The sequence below is a fragment of the Melozone crissalis genome, unplaced genomic scaffold (genome assembly GCF_028551555.1).
Source record: "Melozone crissalis strain CALT ecotype California unplaced genomic scaffold, PUWL_Pcris_2 ptg000019l_1, whole genome shotgun sequence".
NCBI classification, from domain to species: Eukaryota; Metazoa; Chordata; class Aves; order Passeriformes; family Passerellidae; genus Melozone; species Melozone crissalis.
In genome coordinates this window covers 4,517,623-4,534,004 of record NW_026535797.1, presented here as the reverse complement: position 1 = coordinate 4,534,004, position 16,382 = coordinate 4,517,623, and the positions used below count along the sequence as shown (strand labels likewise).

The window sequence follows — 16,382 nt, the reverse complement described above, 5'->3', positions numbered from 1 at the left end:
ATTTTTATTACTCATTTAATTTTACAGATAAACCTGTGTATACAAACAACTGAAAGTACTGTGGTATTTCAAATTAGAAGCACATCTTTAAGGGAGTTCCAAACATAATCTGTATTACTCATGCCCAGGCACCTCTTCCTGTAAATTTTCAGCATTTCACTTTATCATGTTATCAGTAAGACTTTAATGCTTGGTTTATTGACGTCCCAGCAACTTCTGTCCATTCCTAGCAAATACACATTAAGAATTGCAACTAAAAACTTAAAGTATTAGTCAAAAATCCAAATTATTCTCTTTAGTCTGACCAGACATTAATCCAAGCATGCATGTATAAAAAACAGGTTTGCTAGTTGGGAGATTTCCCTTCAGTTGTCTCTATTTGCATCTTTTTATTAATTGAAAAGATAATTTTGTGAGGCTACCACACCGTTGTGGAATATGACATTACTAATTATCTCTTATTTCACAGAGACCAGATCTTCGCTCTGCATCTGAGAAGATGCAGCTCTCTAGAGAAAAACATACCTGATACGAATTTGTTTGTCAGATGTATTGTAAATTAAGTCTCTGAAAGCAGCCATGTACAACAAGAATCTGAAAGTAATGCACTCATGCAGTCAAAGAATTATAGAATTATTTATTTACAAGTTACAAGGCAATTTTAATAATCCTCTGGCTTAAACCTCCAAAAAGAAGCAGAGGCAGTTTAAAACAGATGCTCAGAGACATGTCGGACCTGGAAGGTTGCCAGTGAAGGGAAATCCACAACATCTCAGGGCAACCAAAAAATTAGGACTCATTTTATAGGGAAAAAAGTGTTTTGAATATATGTCCAAAAATTCTTGGTTTCCTTACTCCTTCCACAAAAGATCAGCCTTGAGATTGACACATTGCTCTCCATCTCCAATTTGGCAGGGCTGGACCAAAATCCCTACCACTGGAAGGCCCTTGATCATGGTTCTTCACCCACCAGGGACTCACCTGCTTCATCTCCCATCTCTCCATATGCCACAGGCACTGATACGTCCATGTCAATGCCCTCTATTCCTTCAGGTGAGTCTGAATCTCTGAAATTTCTGGCCAGTGCTTTTCAGGAAGCAGTAATTCCTGCAGAGTTTGGGGTTTGGTGACCTCCATGGGACAGTAGAGCCCAGGAAAAGCACATGATAACTGAAGCCAAGGGTGGCACTCCTGGTGGCCTGAAACTTGCATATGGCCAACAAGGGAAGGTGCCTGCTTGTGCCCTTGCTGGCTGGAATTTGGCAATGGGATCATGGTTATATTTCTGGTTGATCCCACGATGAAAAACCACCCTGCTGACAACCCTAAGCTCTCCATCTCCCATGTGACGGGGTGGCAGCACCATGCCCAGCACTGGGAGAAACCTGGCCATCCTACTTCATCCAACAGAGACCTAATTGCTTCTTTCCTTTCCTCCCCTGCAGATGCCACCAGTGCGGCAGCCAGCCTGACCGCCTCTGCTCCTTCAGGTGAGTCTGAGTTTCTCCTGGGTTTTCTGGCTGGTGCTTCCTGCAGAAACAATTAGTGCCTCAGAGTTTAGAATTTAGTCTTCTCCAAGGCAGAACAGAGCCTTGGAAAACCACAGCAGAATGCAATTGAGACTGAGAGTTGTAGCAGCTTCAAATTCATAGAGCATTGGCCAGGGCCCGACAAGGAGAGGTACCTGCTTTTGATTTTTGTTGGCTGGAATTTGATGTGTGTTGCGAATGAGTGTAGGATTATGTTTCTGGTTGATCCCACAATGAAAGGCCACTGTGCTGACACCCTAAAGCTCTCAATCTCTCGTGTTCCACGGTGGCACCAACAACCCCAGTGTGGGAGTAACCTGGCCATGATCCTTCATCCACCAGGAGCTCGCTTGCTACTTCTTCTTTCTTCCCTAGAGATGTAACAGTCAAAGATCCACGCAATTTAAGTTAGACACTCCTTCATATTATTGTTCTCCACATAATTCTGGTGACTTCTATTGACTGAATAGTTCGTGGGGCAGAGGTTTGTGTTTAGTCTTCAACCTGAAAGGGGAGAAAACCATAGTTTAACACACGCGAGATTGGGAGTTGTGGTGGTCTGAAATTCATGGAGTGATTTCTCTGTGGCAAGAGAAAATTCCTTTGTGCCAAAACCTCTTCCCAAGTTTTCCACATCTCCTTCTCTCCCAGGTGCCACTATCAGCCTGGTGAACGGCGGGAGCCGCTGCGAGGGTCGCGTGGAGATTTCCCACTCTGGGGGCCGGGGCACTGTCTGTGACGATGGCTGGGACCTGAGCGATGCCCAGGTGGTGTGCAGGCAGCTGGGATGTGGCTCTGCTGTTTCTGCAACATCAGGGGCCTCCTTTGGACAAGGCAGTGGCAGCATCTACCTGGACGATGTGAACTGTGCAGGCTGGGAGTCATCCATCTTCCAGTGCAGTCACCGTGGTTGGGGCGTCCACAATTGCGGCCACAGTGAAGATGCTGGTGTTGTGTGCTCAGGTACCACTGGTCTGACTGCCTGCATACTATGAATTTTTCAGAGGGTGGTCTTAGTTAGCTGGAATTAGATGGTTTGTTGGGGTGAGGGCAGGGTCACGTTTTTGGTTGCTCCCACCATGAGAGACCATTCTGGTGACATCCCCAGGCTCTCCATGGCCCGTGTGCCAAGCTGGCAGCAACGTGCCCAGCACTGGGAGAAAGGCAGGCATGGATCTTCATCCAACAGGCCTCACCTCCTTTCCTTTCCTCCCCTACAGATGCTGCAAGCATAACTACAGACTACCCCACCACCTCCACTTCTTCAGGTGGGTCAGAATTTCTCTTGCCTTTTCTGGCTGGTGCTTTCTGCAGAAACAATTAGTGCCTCAGTGGTTGGGGTTTAGTCTCCTCTAAGGGAGAGCAGAGCCTGGAAAAAGCACAGCAGAACGCAGCTGAGACTGAGAGCTGCATGGGATCAGAATCATCCCTCTAGAAGTGCAGCCACAGCTGCTGGGGAGTCCACAATTGTGGCCACAGTGAAGATGCTGATGTGTGCTCAGGTACCACTGCTATGGCTGCCTGCACGCTGGGACTCTTTCAGGCAGTGTCCCCTCTTGGCTGGGGATGGGTGTGCAATTGTGTTTTTGTGGATCCCACCATGGGGACCATTCTGCTGACACCTCCAGCCTCTCCACTGCCCGTGTGCCACGCCGGCAGCAACGTGCCCAGCACTGGGAGAAAGGCGAACATGGATCTCCATCCAACAGGCCTCGCATCCTTCTTTCCTTTCCTCCCCTACAGGTGCCCCAAGAACAACTACATTCAGCCCCATCACCTCCGTTCCTTCAGGTGGGTCTGAATTTCTCCTGGGTTTTCTGGACATTGCTTTTTGCAGAAACAATTAGTGCCTCAGAGTTTGGTGTCTGGTTTTCTCCATAGGAGAGGAGAAACCAGGAAAAGCAGTTTAATACAGCCGAGATTGGGAGTTGTGGTGGCCTGAAATTCATGGAGTGATTTCTCTGTGGCAAGAGAACATGCCTTTGTGCTGAAATCTCTTGCCAAGGTTTCCACACCTCTTTCTCTCCCAGATGCCACCATCAGCCTGGTGAACGGCGGGAGCCGCTGCGAGGGTCGCGTGGAGATTTCCCACTCTGGGGGCCGGGGCACTGTCTGTGACGATGGCTGGGACCTGAGCGATGCCCAGGTGGTGTGCAGGCAGCTGGGATGTGGCTCTGCTGTTTCTGCAACATCAGGGGCCTCCTTTGGACAAGGCAGTGGCAGCATCTACCTGGACGATGTGAACTGTGCAGGCTGGGAGTCATCCATCTTCCAGTGCAGTCACCGTGGTTGGGGCGTCCACAATTGCGGCCACAGTGAAGATGCTGGTGTTGTGTGCTCAGGTACCACTGGTCTGACTGCCTGCATGCTATGAATTTTTCAGAGGGTGGTCTTAGTTAGCTGGAATTAGATGGTTTGTTGGGGTGAGGGCAGGGTCACGTTTTTGGTTGCTCCCACCATGAGAGACCATTCTGGTGACATCCCCAGGCTCTCCATGGCCCCTGTGCCAAGCTGGCAGCAACGTGCCCAGCACTGGGAGAAAGGCAGGCATGGATCTTCATCCAACAGGCCTCACCTCCTTTCCTTTCCTCCCCTACAGATGCTGCAAGCATAACTACAGACTACCCCACCACCTCCACTTCTTCAGGTGGGTCAGAATTTCTCTTGCCTTTTCTGGCTGGTGCTTTCTGCAGAAACAATTAGTGCCTCAGTGGTTGGGGTTTAGTCTCCTCTAAGGGAGAGCAGAGCCTGGAAAAAGCACAGCAGAATGCAGCTGAGACTGAGAGCTGCATGGGATCAGAATCATCCCTCTAGAAGTGCAGCCACAGCTGCTGGGGAGTCCACAACTGTGGCCACAGTGAAGATGCTGATGTGTGCTCAGGTACCACTGCTATGGCTGCCTGCATGCTGGGACTCTTTCAGGCAGTGTCCCCTCTTGGCTGGGGATGGGTGTGCAATTGTGTTTTTGTGGATCCCACCATGGGGACCATTCTGCTGACACCTCCAGCCTCTCCACTGCCCGTGTGCCACGCCGGCAGCAACGTGCCCAGCACTGGGAGAAAGGCGAACATGGATCTCCATCCAACAGGCCTCGCATCCTTCTTTCCTTTCCTCCCCTACAGGTGCCCCAAGAACAACTACATTCAGCCCCATCACCTCCGTTCCTTCAGGTGGGTCTGAATTTCTCCTGGGTTTTCTGGACATTGCTTTTTGCAGAAACAATTAGTGCCTCAGAGTTTGGTGTCTGGTTTTCTCCATAGGAGAGGAGAAACCAGGAAAAGCAGTTTAATACAGCCGAGATTGGGAGTTGTGGTGGCCTGAAATTCATGGAGTGATTTCTCTGTGGCAAGAGAAAATACCTTTGTGCTAAAATCTCTTCCCAAGTTTTCCACACCTCCTTCTCTCCCAGATGCCACCATCAGCCTGGTGAACGGCGGGAGCCGCTGCGAGGGTCGCGTGGAGATTTCCCACTCTGGGGGCCGGGGCACTGTCTGTGACGATGGCTGGGACCTGAGCGATGCCCAGGTGGTGTGCAGGCAGCTGGGATGTGGCTCTGCTGTTTCTGCAACATCAGGGGCCTCCTTTGGACAAGGCAGTGGCAGCATCTACCTGGACGATGTGAACTGTGCAGGCTGGGAGTCATCCATCTTCCAGTGCAGTCACCGTGGTTGGGGCGTCCACAATTGCGGCCACAGTGAAGATGCTGGTGTTGTGTGCTCAGGTACCACTGGTCTGACTGCCTGCATGCTATGAATTTTTCAGAGGGTGGTCTTAGTTAGCTGGAATTAGATGGTTTGTTGGGGTGAGGGCAGGGTCACGTTTTTGGTTGCTCCCACCATGAGAGACCATTCTGGTGACATCCCCAGGCTCTCCATGGCCCGTGTGCCAAGCTGGCAGCAACGTGCCCAGCACTGGGAGAAAGGCAGGCATGGATCTTCATCCAACAGGCCTCACCTCCTTTCCTTTCCTCCCCTACAGATGCTGCAAGCATAACTACAGACTACCCCACCACCTCCACTTCTTCAGGTGGGTCAGAATTTCTCTTGCCTTTTCTGGCTGGTGCTTTCTGCAGAAACAATTAGTGCCTCAGTGGTTGGGGTTTAGTCTCCTCTAAGGGAGAGCAGAGCCTGGAAAAAGCACAGCAGAACGCAGCTGAGACTGAGAGCTGCATGGGATCAGAATCATCCCTCTAGAAGTGCAGCCACAGCTGCTGGGGAGTCCACAATTGTGGCCACAGTGAAGATGCTGATGTGTGCTCAGGTACCACTGCTATGGCTGCCTGCACGCTGGGACTCTTTCAGGCAGTGTCCCCTCTTGGCTGGGGATGGGTGTGCAATTGTGTTTTTGTGGATCCCACCATGGGGACCATTCTGCTGACACCTCCAGCCTCTCCACTGCCCGTGTGCCACGCCGGCAGCAACGTGCCCAGCACTGGGAGAAAGGCGAACATGGATCTCCATCCAACAGGCCTCGCATCCTTCTTTCCTTTCCTCCCCTACAGGTGCCCCAAGAACAACTACATTTAGGCCCATCAACTCCGTTCCTTCAGGTGGGTCTGAATTTCCCCAGGGTTTTCTGGACATTGCTTTTTGCAGAAACAATTAGTGCCTCAGAGTTTGGTGTCTGGTTTTCTCCATAGGAGAGGAGAAACCAGGAAAAGCAGTTTAATACAGCCGAGATTGGGAGTTGTGGTGGCCTGAAATTCATGGAGTGATTTCTCTGTGGCAAGAGAACATGCCCTTGTGCTGAAATCTCTTGCCAAGGTTTCCACACCTCTTTCTCTCCCAGGTGCCACCATCAGCCTGGTGAACGGCGGGAGCCGCTGCGAGGGTCGCGTGGAGATTTCCCACTCTGGGGGCCGGGGCACTGTCTGTGACGATGACTGGGACCTGAGCGATGCCCAGGTGGTGTGCAGGCAGCTGGGATGTGGCTCTGCTGTTTCTGCAACATCAGGGGCCTCCTTTGGACAAGGCAGTGGCAGCATCTACCTGGACGATGTGAACTGTGCAGGCTGGGAGTCATCCATCTTCCAGTGCAGTCACCGTGGTTGGGGCGTCCACAATTGCGGCCACAGTGAAGATGCTGGTGTTGTGTGCTCAGGTACCACTGGTCTGACTGCCTGCATACTATGAATTTTTCAGAGGGTGGTCTTAGATAGCTGGAATTAGATGGTTTGTTGGGGTGAGGGCAGGGTCATGTTTTTGGTTGCTCCCACCATGAGAGACCATTCTGGTGACATCCCCAGGCTCTCCATGGCCCGTGTGCCAAGCTGGCAGCAACGTGCCCAGCACTGGGAGAAAGGCAGGCATGGATCTTCATCCAACAGGCCTCACCTCCTTTCCTTTCCTCCCCTACAGATGCTGCAAGCATAACTACAGACTACCCCACCACCTCCACTTCTTCAGGTGGGTCAGAATTTCTCTTGCCTTTTCTGGCTGGTGCTTTCTGCAGAAACAATTAGTGCCTCAGTGGTTGGGGTTTAGTCTCCTCTAAGGGAGAGCAGAGCCTGGAAAAAGCACAGCAGAACGCAGCTGAGACTGAGAGCTGCATGGGATCAGAATCATCCCTCTAGAAGTGCAGCCACAGCTGCTGGGGAGTCCACAATTGTGGCCACAGTGAAGATGCTGATGTGTGCTCAGGTACCACTGCTATGGCTGCCTGCACGCTGGGACTCTTTCAGGCAGTGTCCCCTCTTGGCTGGGGATGGGTGTGCAATTGTGTTTTTGTGGATCCCACCATGGGGACCATTCTGCTGACACCTCCAGCCTCTCCACTGCCCGTGTGCCACGCCGGCAGCAACGTGCCCAGCACTGGGAGAAAGGCGAACATGGATCTCCATCCAACAGGCCTCGCATCCTTCTTTCCTTTCCTCCCCTACAGGTGCCCCAAGAACAACTACATTCAGCCCCATCACCTCCGTTCCTTCAGGTGGGTCTGAATTTCTCCTGGGTTTTCTGGACATTGCTTTTTGCAGAAACAATTAGTGCCTCAGAGTTTGGTGTCTGGTTTTCTCCATAGGAGAGGAGAAACCAGGAAAAGCAGTTTAATACAGCCGAGATTGGGAGTTGTGGTGGCCTGAAATTCATGGAGTGATTTCTCTGTGGCAAGAGAACATGCCTTTGTGCTGAAATCTCTTGCCAAGGTTTCCACACCTCTTTCTCTCCCAGATGCCACCATCAGCCTGGTGAACGGCGGGAGCCGCTGCGAGGGTCGCGTGGAGATTTCCCACTCTGGGGGCCGGGGCACTGTCTGTGACGATGGCTGGGACCTGAGCGATGCCCAGGTGGTGTGCAGGCAGCTGGGATGTGGCTCTGCTGTTTCTGCAACATCAGGGGCCTCCTTTGGACAAGGCAGTGGCAGCATCTACCTGGACGATGTGAACTGTGCAGGCTGGGAGTCATCCATCTTCCAGTGCAGTCACCGTGGTTGGGGCGTCCACAATTGCGGCCACAGTGAAGATGCTGGTGTTGTGTGCTCAGGTACCACTGGTCTGACTGCCTGCATGCTATGAATTTTTCAGAGGGTGGTCTTAGTTAGCTGGAATTAGATGGTTTGTTGGGGTGAGGGCAGGGTCACGTTTTTGGTTGCTCCCACCATGAGAGACCATTCTGGTGACATCCCCAGGCTCTCCATGGCCCCTGTGCCAAGCTGGCAGCAACGTGCCCAGCACTGGGAGAAAGGCAGGCATGGATCTTCATCCAACAGGCCTCACCTCCTTTCCTTTCCTCCCCTACAGATGCTGCAAGCATAACTACAGACTACCCCACCACCTCCACTTCTTCAGGTGGGTCAGAATTTCTCTTGCCTTTTCTGGCTGGTGCTTTCTGCAGAAACAATTAGTGCCTCAGTGGTTGGGGTTTAGTCTCCTCTAAGGGAGAGCAGAGCCTGGAAAAAGCACAGCAGAATGCAGCTGAGACTGAGAGCTGCATGGGATCAGAATCATCCCTCTAGAAGTGCAGCCACAGCTGCTGGGGAGTCCACAACTGTGGCCACAGTGAAGATGCTGATGTGTGCTCAGGTACCACTGCTATGGCTGCCTGCATGCTGGGACTCTTTCAGGCAGTGTCCCCTCTTGGCTGGGGATGGGTGTGCAATTGTGTTTTTGTGGATCCCACCATGGGGACCATTCTGCTGACACCTCCAGCCTCTCCACTGCCCGTGTGCCACGCCGGCAGCAACGTGCCCAGCACTGGGAGAAAGGCGAACATGGATCTCCATCCAACAGGCCTCGCATCCTTCTTTCCTTTCCTCCCCTACAGGTGCCCCAAGAACAACTACATTCAGCCCCATCACCTCCGTTCCTTCAGGTGGGTCTGAATTTCTCCTGGGTTTTCTGGACATTGCTTTTTGCAGAAACAATTAGTGCCTCAGAGTTTGGTGTCTGGTTTTCTCCATAGGAGAGGAGAAACCAGGAAAAGCAGTTTAATACAGCCGAGATTGGGAGTTGTGGTGGCCTGAAATTCATGGAGTGATTTCTCTGTGGCAAGAGAAAATACCTTTGTGCTAAAATCTCTTCCCAAGTTTTCCACACCTCCTTCTCTCCCAGATGCCACCATCAGCCTGGTGAACGGCGGGAGCCGCTGCGAGGGTCGCGTGGAGATTTCCCACTCTGGGGGCCGGGGCACTGTCTGTGACGATGGCTGGGACCTGAGCGATGCCCAGGTGGTGTGCAGGCAGCTGGGATGTGGCTCTGCTGTTTCTGCAACATCAGGGGCCTCCTTTGGACAAGGCAGTGGCAGCATCTACCTGGACGATGTGAACTGTGCAGGCTGGGAGTCATCCATCTTCCAGTGCAGTCACCGTGGTTGGGGCGTCCACAATTGCGGCCACAGTGAAGATGCTGGTGTTGTGTGCTCAGGTACCACTGGTCTGACTGCCTGCATGCTATGAATTTTTCAGAGGGTGGTCTTAGTTAGCTGGAATTAGATGGTTTGTTGGGGTGAGGGCAGGGTCACGTTTTTGGTTGCTCCCACCATGAGAGACCATTCTGGTGACATCCCCAGGCTCTCCATGGCCCGTGTGCCAAGCTGGCAGCAACGTGCCCAGCACTGGGAGAAAGGCAGGCATGGATCTTCATCCAACAGGCCTCACCTCCTTTCCTTTCCTCCCCTACAGATGCTGCAAGCATAACTACAGACTACCCCACCACCTCCACTTCTTCAGGTGGGTCAGAATTTCTCTTGCCTTTTCTGGCTGGTGCTTTCTGCAGAAACAATTAGTGCCTCAGTGGTTGGGGTTTAGTCTCCTCTAAGGGAGAGCAGAGCCTGGAAAAAGCACAGCAGAACGCAGCTGAGACTGAGAGCTGCATGGGATCAGAATCATCCCTCTAGAAGTGCAGCCACAGCTGCTGGGGAGTCCACAATTGTGGCCACAGTGAAGATGCTGATGTGTGCTCAGGTACCACTGCTATGGCTGCCTGCACGCTGGGACTCTTTCAGGCAGTGTCCCCTCTTGGCTGGGGATGGGTGTGCAATTGTGTTTTTGTGGATCCCACCATGGGGACCATTCTGCTGACACCTCCAGCCTCTCCACTGCCCGTGTGCCACGCCGGCAGCAACGTGCCCAGCACTGGGAGAAAGGCGAACATGGATCTCCATCCAACAGGCCTCGCATCCTTCTTTCCTTTCCTCCCCTACAGGTGCCCCAAGAACAACTACATTTAGGCCCATCAACTCCGTTCCTTCAGGTGGGTCTGAATTTCCCCAGGGTTTTCTGGACATTGCTTTTTGCAGAAACAATTAGTGCCTCAGAGTTTGGTGTCTGGTTTTCTCCATAGGAGAGGAGAAACCAGGAAAAGCAGTTTAATACAGCCGAGATTGGGAGTTGTGGTGGCCTGAAATTCATGGAGTGATTTCTCTGTGGCAAGAGAACATGCCCTTGTGCTGAAATCTCTTGCCAAGGTTTCCACACCTCTTTCTCTCCCAGGTGCCACCATCAGCCTGGTGAACGGCGGGAGCCGCTGCGAGGGTCGCGTGGAGATTTCCCACTCTGGGGGCCGGGGCACTGTCTGTGACGATGACTGGGACCTGAGCGATGCCCAGGTGGTGTGCAGGCAGCTGGGATGTGGCTCTGCTGTTTCTGCAACATCAGGGGCCTCCTTTGGACAAGGCAGTGGCAGCATCTACCTGGACGATGTGAACTGTGCAGGCTGGGAGTCATCCATCTTCCAGTGCAGTCACCGTGGTTGGGGCGTCCACAATTGCGGCCACAGTGAAGATGCTGGTGTTGTGTGCTCAGGTACCACTGGTCTGACTGCCTGCATACTATGAATTTTTCAGAGGGTGGTCTTAGATAGCTGGAATTAGATGGTTTGTTGGGGTGAGGGCAGGGTCATGTTTTTGGTTGCTCCCACCATGAGAGACCATTCTGGTGACATCCCCAGGCTCTCCATGGCCCGTGTGCCAAGCTGGCAGCAACGTGCCCAGCACTGGGAGAAAGGCAGGCATGGATCTTCATCCAACAGGCCTCACCTCCTTTCCTTTCCTCCCCTACAGATGCTGCAAGCATAACTACAGACTACCCCACCACCTCCACTTCTTCAGGTGGGTCAGAATTTCTCTTGCCTTTTCTGGCTGGTGCTTTCTGCAGAAACAATTAGTGCCTCAGTGGTTGGGGTTTAGTCTCCTCTAAGGGAGAGCAGAGCCTGGAAAAAGCACAGCAGAACGCAGCTGAGACTGAGAGCTGCATGGGATCAGAATCATCCCTCTAGAAGTGCAGCCACAGCTGCTGGGGAGTCCACAATTGTGGCCACAGTGAAGATGCTGATGTGTGCTCAGGTACCACTGCTATGGCTGCCTGCACGCTGGGACTCTTTCAGGCAGTGTCCCCTCTTGGCTGGGGATGGGTGTGCAATTGTGTTTTTGTGGATCCCACCATGGGGACCATTCTGCTGACACCTCCAGCCTCTCCACTGCCCGTGTGCCACGCCGGCAGCAACGTGCCCAGCACTGGGAGAAAGGCGAACATGGATCTCCATCCAACAGGCCTCGCATCCTTCTTTCCTTTCCTCCCCTACAGGTGCCCCAAGAACAACTACATTCAGCCCCATCACCTCCGTTCCTTCAGGTGGGTCTGAATTTCTCCTGGGTTTTCTGGACATTGCTTTTTGCAGAAACAATTAGTGCCTCAGAGTTTGGTGTCTGGTTTTCTCCATAGGAGAGGAGAAACCAGGAAAAGCAGTTTAATACAGCCGAGATTGGGAGTTGTGGTGGCCTGAAATTCATGGAGTGATTTCTCTGTGGCAAGAGAACATGCCTTTGTGCTGAAATCTCTTGCCAAGGTTTCCACACCTCTTTCTCTCCCAGGTGCCACCATCAGCCTGGTGAACGGCGGGAGCCGCTGCGAGGGTCGCGTGGAGATTTCCCACTCTGGGGGCCGGGGCACTGTCTGTGACGATGGCTGGGACCTGAGCGATGCCCAGGTGGTGTGCAGGCAGCTGGGATGTGGCTCTGCTGTTTCTGCAACATCAGGGGCCTCCTTTGGACAAGGCAGTGGCAGCATCTACCTGGACGATGTGAACTGTGCAGGCTGGGAGTCATCCATCTTCCAGTGCAGTCACCGTGGTTGGGGCGTCCACAATTGCGGCCACAGTGAAGATGCTGGTGTTGTGTGCTCAGGTACCACTGGTCTGACTGCCTGCATACTATGAATTTTTCAGAGATTGGTCTTAGTTAGCTGGAATTAGATGGTTTGTTGGGGTGAGGGCAGGGTCACGTTTTTGGTTGCTCCCACCATGAGAGACCATTCTGGTGACATCCCCAGGCTCTCCATGGCCCCTGTGCCAAGCTGGCAGCAACGTGCCCAGCACTGGGAGAAAGGCAGGCATGGATCTTCATCCAACAGGCCTCACCTCCTTTCCTTTCCTCCCCTACAGATGCTGCAAGCATAACTACAGACTACCCCACCACCTCCACTTCTTCAGGTGGGTCAGAATTTCTCTTGCCTTTTCTGGCTGGTGCTTTCTGCAGAAACAATTAGTGCCTCAGTGGTTGGGGTTTAGTCTCCTCTAAGGGAGAGCAGAGCCTGGAAAAAGCACAGCAGAACGCAGCTGAGACTGAGAGCTGCATGGGATCAGAATCATCCCTCTAGAAGTGCAGCCACAGCTGCTGGGGAGTCCACAATTGTGGCCACAGTGAAGATGCTGATGTGTGCTCAGGTACCACTGCTATGGCTGCCTGCACGCTGGGACTCTTTCAGGCAGTGTCCCCTCTTGGCTGGGGATGGGTGTGCAATTGTGTTTTTGTGGATCCCACCATGGGGACCATTCTGCTGACACCTCCAGCCTCTCCACTGCCCGTGTGCCACGCCGGCAGCAACGTGCCCAGCACTGGGAGAAAGGCGAACATGGATCTCCATCCAACAGGCCTCGCATCCTTCTTTCCTTTCCTCCCCTACAGGTGCCCCAAGAACAACTACATTCAGCCCCATCACCTCCGTTCCTTCAGGTGGGTCTGAATTTCTCCTGGGTTTTCTGGACATTGCTTTTTGCAGAAACAATTAGTGCCTCAGAGTTTGGTGTCTGGTTTTCTCCATAGGAGAGGAGAAACCAGGAAAAGCAGTTTAATACAGCCGAGATTGGGAGTTGTGGTGGCCTGAAATTCATGGAGTGATTTCTCTGTGGCAAGAGAACATGCCTTTGTGCTGAAATCTCTTGCCAAGGTTTCCACACCTCTTTCTCTCCCAGGTGCCACCATCAGCCTGGTGAACGGCGGGAGCCGCTGCGAGGGTCGCGTGGAGATTTCCCACTCTGGGGGCCGGGGCACTGTCTGTGACGATGGCTGGGACCTGAGCGATGCCCAGGTGGTGTGCAGGCAGCTGGGATGTGGCTCTGCTGTTTCTGCAACATCAGGGGCCTCCTTTGGACAAGGCAGTGGCAGCATCTACCTGGACGATGTGAACTGTGCAGGCTGGGAGTCATCCATCTTCCAGTGCAGTCACCGTGGTTGGGGCGTCCACAATTGCGGCCACAGTGAAGATGCTGGTGTTGTGTGCTCAGGTACCACTGGTCTGACTGCCTGCATGCTATGAATTTTTCAGAGGGTGGTCTTAGTTAGCTGGAATTAGATGGTTTGTTGGGGTGAGGGCAGGGTCACGTTTTTGGTTGCTCCCACCATGAGAGACCATTCTGGTGACATCCCCAGGCTCTCCATGGCCCCTGTGCCAAGCTGGCAGCAACGTGCCCAGCACTGGGAGAAAGGCAGGCATGGATCTTCATCCAACAGGCCTCACCTCCTTTCCTTTCCTCCCCTACAGATGCTGCAAGCATAACTACAGACTACCCCACCACCTCCACTTCTTCAGGTGGGTCAGAATTTCTCTTGCCTTTTCTGGCTGGTGCTTTCTGCAGAAACAATTAGTGCCTCAGTGGTCGGGGTTTAGTCTCCTCTAAGGGAGAGCAGAGCCTGGAAAAAGCACAGCAGAACGCAGCTGAGACTGAGAGCTGCATGGGATCAGAATCATCCCTCTAGAAGTGCAGCCACAGCTGCTGGGGAGTCCACAATTGCGGCCACAGTGAAGATGCTGATGTGTGCTCAGGTACCACTGCTATGGCTGCCTGCACGCTGGGACTCTTTCAGGCAGTGTCCCCTCTTGGCTGGGGATGGGTGTGCAATTGTGTTTTTGTGGATCCCACCATGGGGACCATTCTGCTGACACCTCCAGCCTCTCCACTGCCCGTGTGCCACGCCGGCAGCAACGTGCCCAGCACTGGGAGAAAGGCGAACATGGATCTCCATCCAACAGGCCTCGCATCCTTCTTTCCTTTCCTCCCCTACAGGTGCCCCAAGAACAACTACATTCAGGCCCATCACCTCCGTTCCTTCAGGTGGGTCTGAATTTCTCCTGGATTTTCTGGACATTGCTTTTTGCAGAAACAATTAGTGCCTCAGAGTTTGGTGTCTGGTTTTCTCCATAGGAGAGGAGAAACCAGGAAAAGCAGTTTAATACAGCCGAGATTGGGAGTTGTGGTGGCCTGAAATTCATGGAGTGATTTCTCTGTGGCAAGAGAACATGCCTTTGTGCTGAAATCTCTTGCCAAGGTTTCCACACCTCTTTCTCTCCCAGGTGCCACCATCAGCCTGGTGAACGGCGGGAGCCGCTGCGAGGGTCGCGTGGAGATTTCCCACTCTGGGGGCCGGGGCACTGTCTGTGACGATGGCTGGGACCTGAGCGATGCCCAGGTGGTGTGCAGGCAGCTGGGATGTGGCTCTGCTGTTTCTGCAACATCAGGGGCCTCCTTTGGACAAGGCAGTGGCAGCATCTACCTGGACGATGTGAACTGTGCAGGCTGGGAGTCATCCATCTTCCAGTGCAGTCACCGTGGTTGGGGCGTCCACAATTGCGGCCACAGTGAAGATGCTGGTGTTGTGTGCTCAGGTACCACTGGTCTGACTGCCTGCATGCTATGAATTTTTCAGAGGGTGGTCTTAGTTAGCTGGAATTAGATGGTTTGTTGGGGTGAGGGCAGGGTCATGTTTTTGGTTGCTCCCACCATGAGAGACCATTCTGGTGACATCCCCAGGCTCTCCATGGCCCGTGTGCCAAGCTGGCAGCAACGTGCCCAGCACTGGGAGAAAGGCAGGCATGGATCTTCATCCAACAGGCCTCACCTCCTTTCCTTTCCTCCCCTACAGATGCTGCAAGCATAACTACAGACTACCCCACCACCTCCACTTCTTCAGGTGGGTCAGAATTTCTCTTGCCTTTTCTGGCTGGTGCTTTCTGCAGAAACAATTAGTGCCTCAGTGGTTGGGATTTAGTCTCCTCTAAGGGAGAGCAGAGCCTGGAAAAAGCACAGCAGAACGCAGCTGAGACTGAGAGCTGCATGGGATCAGAATCATCCCTCTAGAAGTGCAGCCACAGCTGCTGGGGAGTCCACAATTGTGGCCACAGTGAAGATGCTGATGTGTGCTCAGGTACCACTGCTATGGCTGCCTGCACGCTGGGACTCTTTCAGGCAGTGTCCCCTCTTGGCTGGGGATGGGTGTGCAATTGTGTTTTTGTGGATCCCACCATGGGGACCATTCTGCTGACACCTCCAGCCTCTCCACTGCCCGTGTGCCACGCCGGCAGCAACGTGCCCAGCACTGGGAGAAAGGCGAACATGGATCTCCATCCAACAGGCCTCGCATCCTTCTTTCCTTTCCTCCCCTACAGGTGCCCCAAGAACAACTACATTTAGGCCCATCAACTCCGTTCCTTCAGGTGGGTCTGAATTTCCCCAGGGTTTTCTGGACATTGCTTTTTGCAGAAACAATTAGTGCCTCAGAGTTTGGTGTCTGGTTTTCTCCATAGGAGAGGAGAAACCAGGAAAAGCAGTTTAATACAGCCGAGATTGGGAGTTGTGGTGGCCTGAAATTCATGGAGTGATTTCTCTGTGGCAAGAGAACATGCCCTTGTGCTGAAATCTCTTGCCAAGGTTTCCACACCTCTTTCTCTCCCAGGTGCCACCATCAGCCTGGTGAACGGCGGGAGCCGCTGCGAGGGTCGCGTGGAGATTTCCCACTCTGGGGGCCGGGGCACTGTCTGTGACGATGACTGGGACCTGAGTGATGCCCAGGTGGTGTGCAGGCAGCTGGGATGTGGAGATGCTGTTTCTGCAACATCAGGGGCCTCCTTTGGACAAGGCAGTGGCAGCATCTACCTGGACGATGTGAACTGTGCAGGCTGGGAGTCATCCATCTTCCAGTGCAGTCACCGTGGTTGGGGCGTCCACAATTGCGGCCACAGTGAAGATGCTGGTGTTGTGTGCTCAGGTACCACTGGTCTGACTGCCTGCATACTATGAATTTTTCAGAGGGTGGTCTTAGATAGCTGGAATTAGATGGTTTGTTGGGGTGAGGGCAGGGTCATGTT

General features: G+C 53.1%; 1 protein-coding gene across 1 annotated transcript in view; it reads left to right on the top strand.

The window, feature by feature from the left end:
• Positions 1-727: 727 nt before the first annotated feature.
• DMBT1 (deleted in malignant brain tumors 1) overlaps positions 728-16,382 on the top strand; it is a 61,880-nt gene continuing 46,225 nt past the window's right edge. Inside the window, exons 1-21 of the mRNA XM_054277256.1 lie at positions 728-743; positions 916-1,053; positions 1,446-1,490; positions 2,181-2,501; positions 3,560-3,871; positions 4,129-4,176; positions 4,837-4,841; positions 4,914-5,250; positions 5,508-5,555; positions 5,767-5,789; positions 6,293-6,638; positions 7,697-8,008; positions 8,266-8,313; positions 8,974-8,978; positions 9,051-9,396; positions 10,455-10,775; positions 11,834-12,154; positions 12,643-12,651; positions 13,213-13,533; positions 14,592-14,928; positions 15,984-16,291. Of these exons, the coding sequence (XP_054133231.1) occupies positions 728-743; positions 916-1,053; positions 1,446-1,490; positions 2,181-2,501; positions 3,560-3,871; positions 4,129-4,176; positions 4,837-4,841; positions 4,914-5,250; positions 5,508-5,555; positions 5,767-5,789; positions 6,293-6,638; positions 7,697-8,008; positions 8,266-8,313; positions 8,974-8,978; positions 9,051-9,396; positions 10,455-10,775; positions 11,834-12,154; positions 12,643-12,651; positions 13,213-13,533; positions 14,592-14,928; positions 15,984-16,291 (3,967 nt within the window). The remainder of the gene's footprint in view (positions 744-915; positions 1,054-1,445; positions 1,491-2,180; positions 2,502-3,559; positions 3,872-4,128; positions 4,177-4,836; positions 4,842-4,913; positions 5,251-5,507; positions 5,556-5,766; positions 5,790-6,292; positions 6,639-7,696; positions 8,009-8,265; positions 8,314-8,973; positions 8,979-9,050; positions 9,397-10,454; positions 10,776-11,833; positions 12,155-12,642; positions 12,652-13,212; positions 13,534-14,591; positions 14,929-15,983; positions 16,292-16,382) is intronic.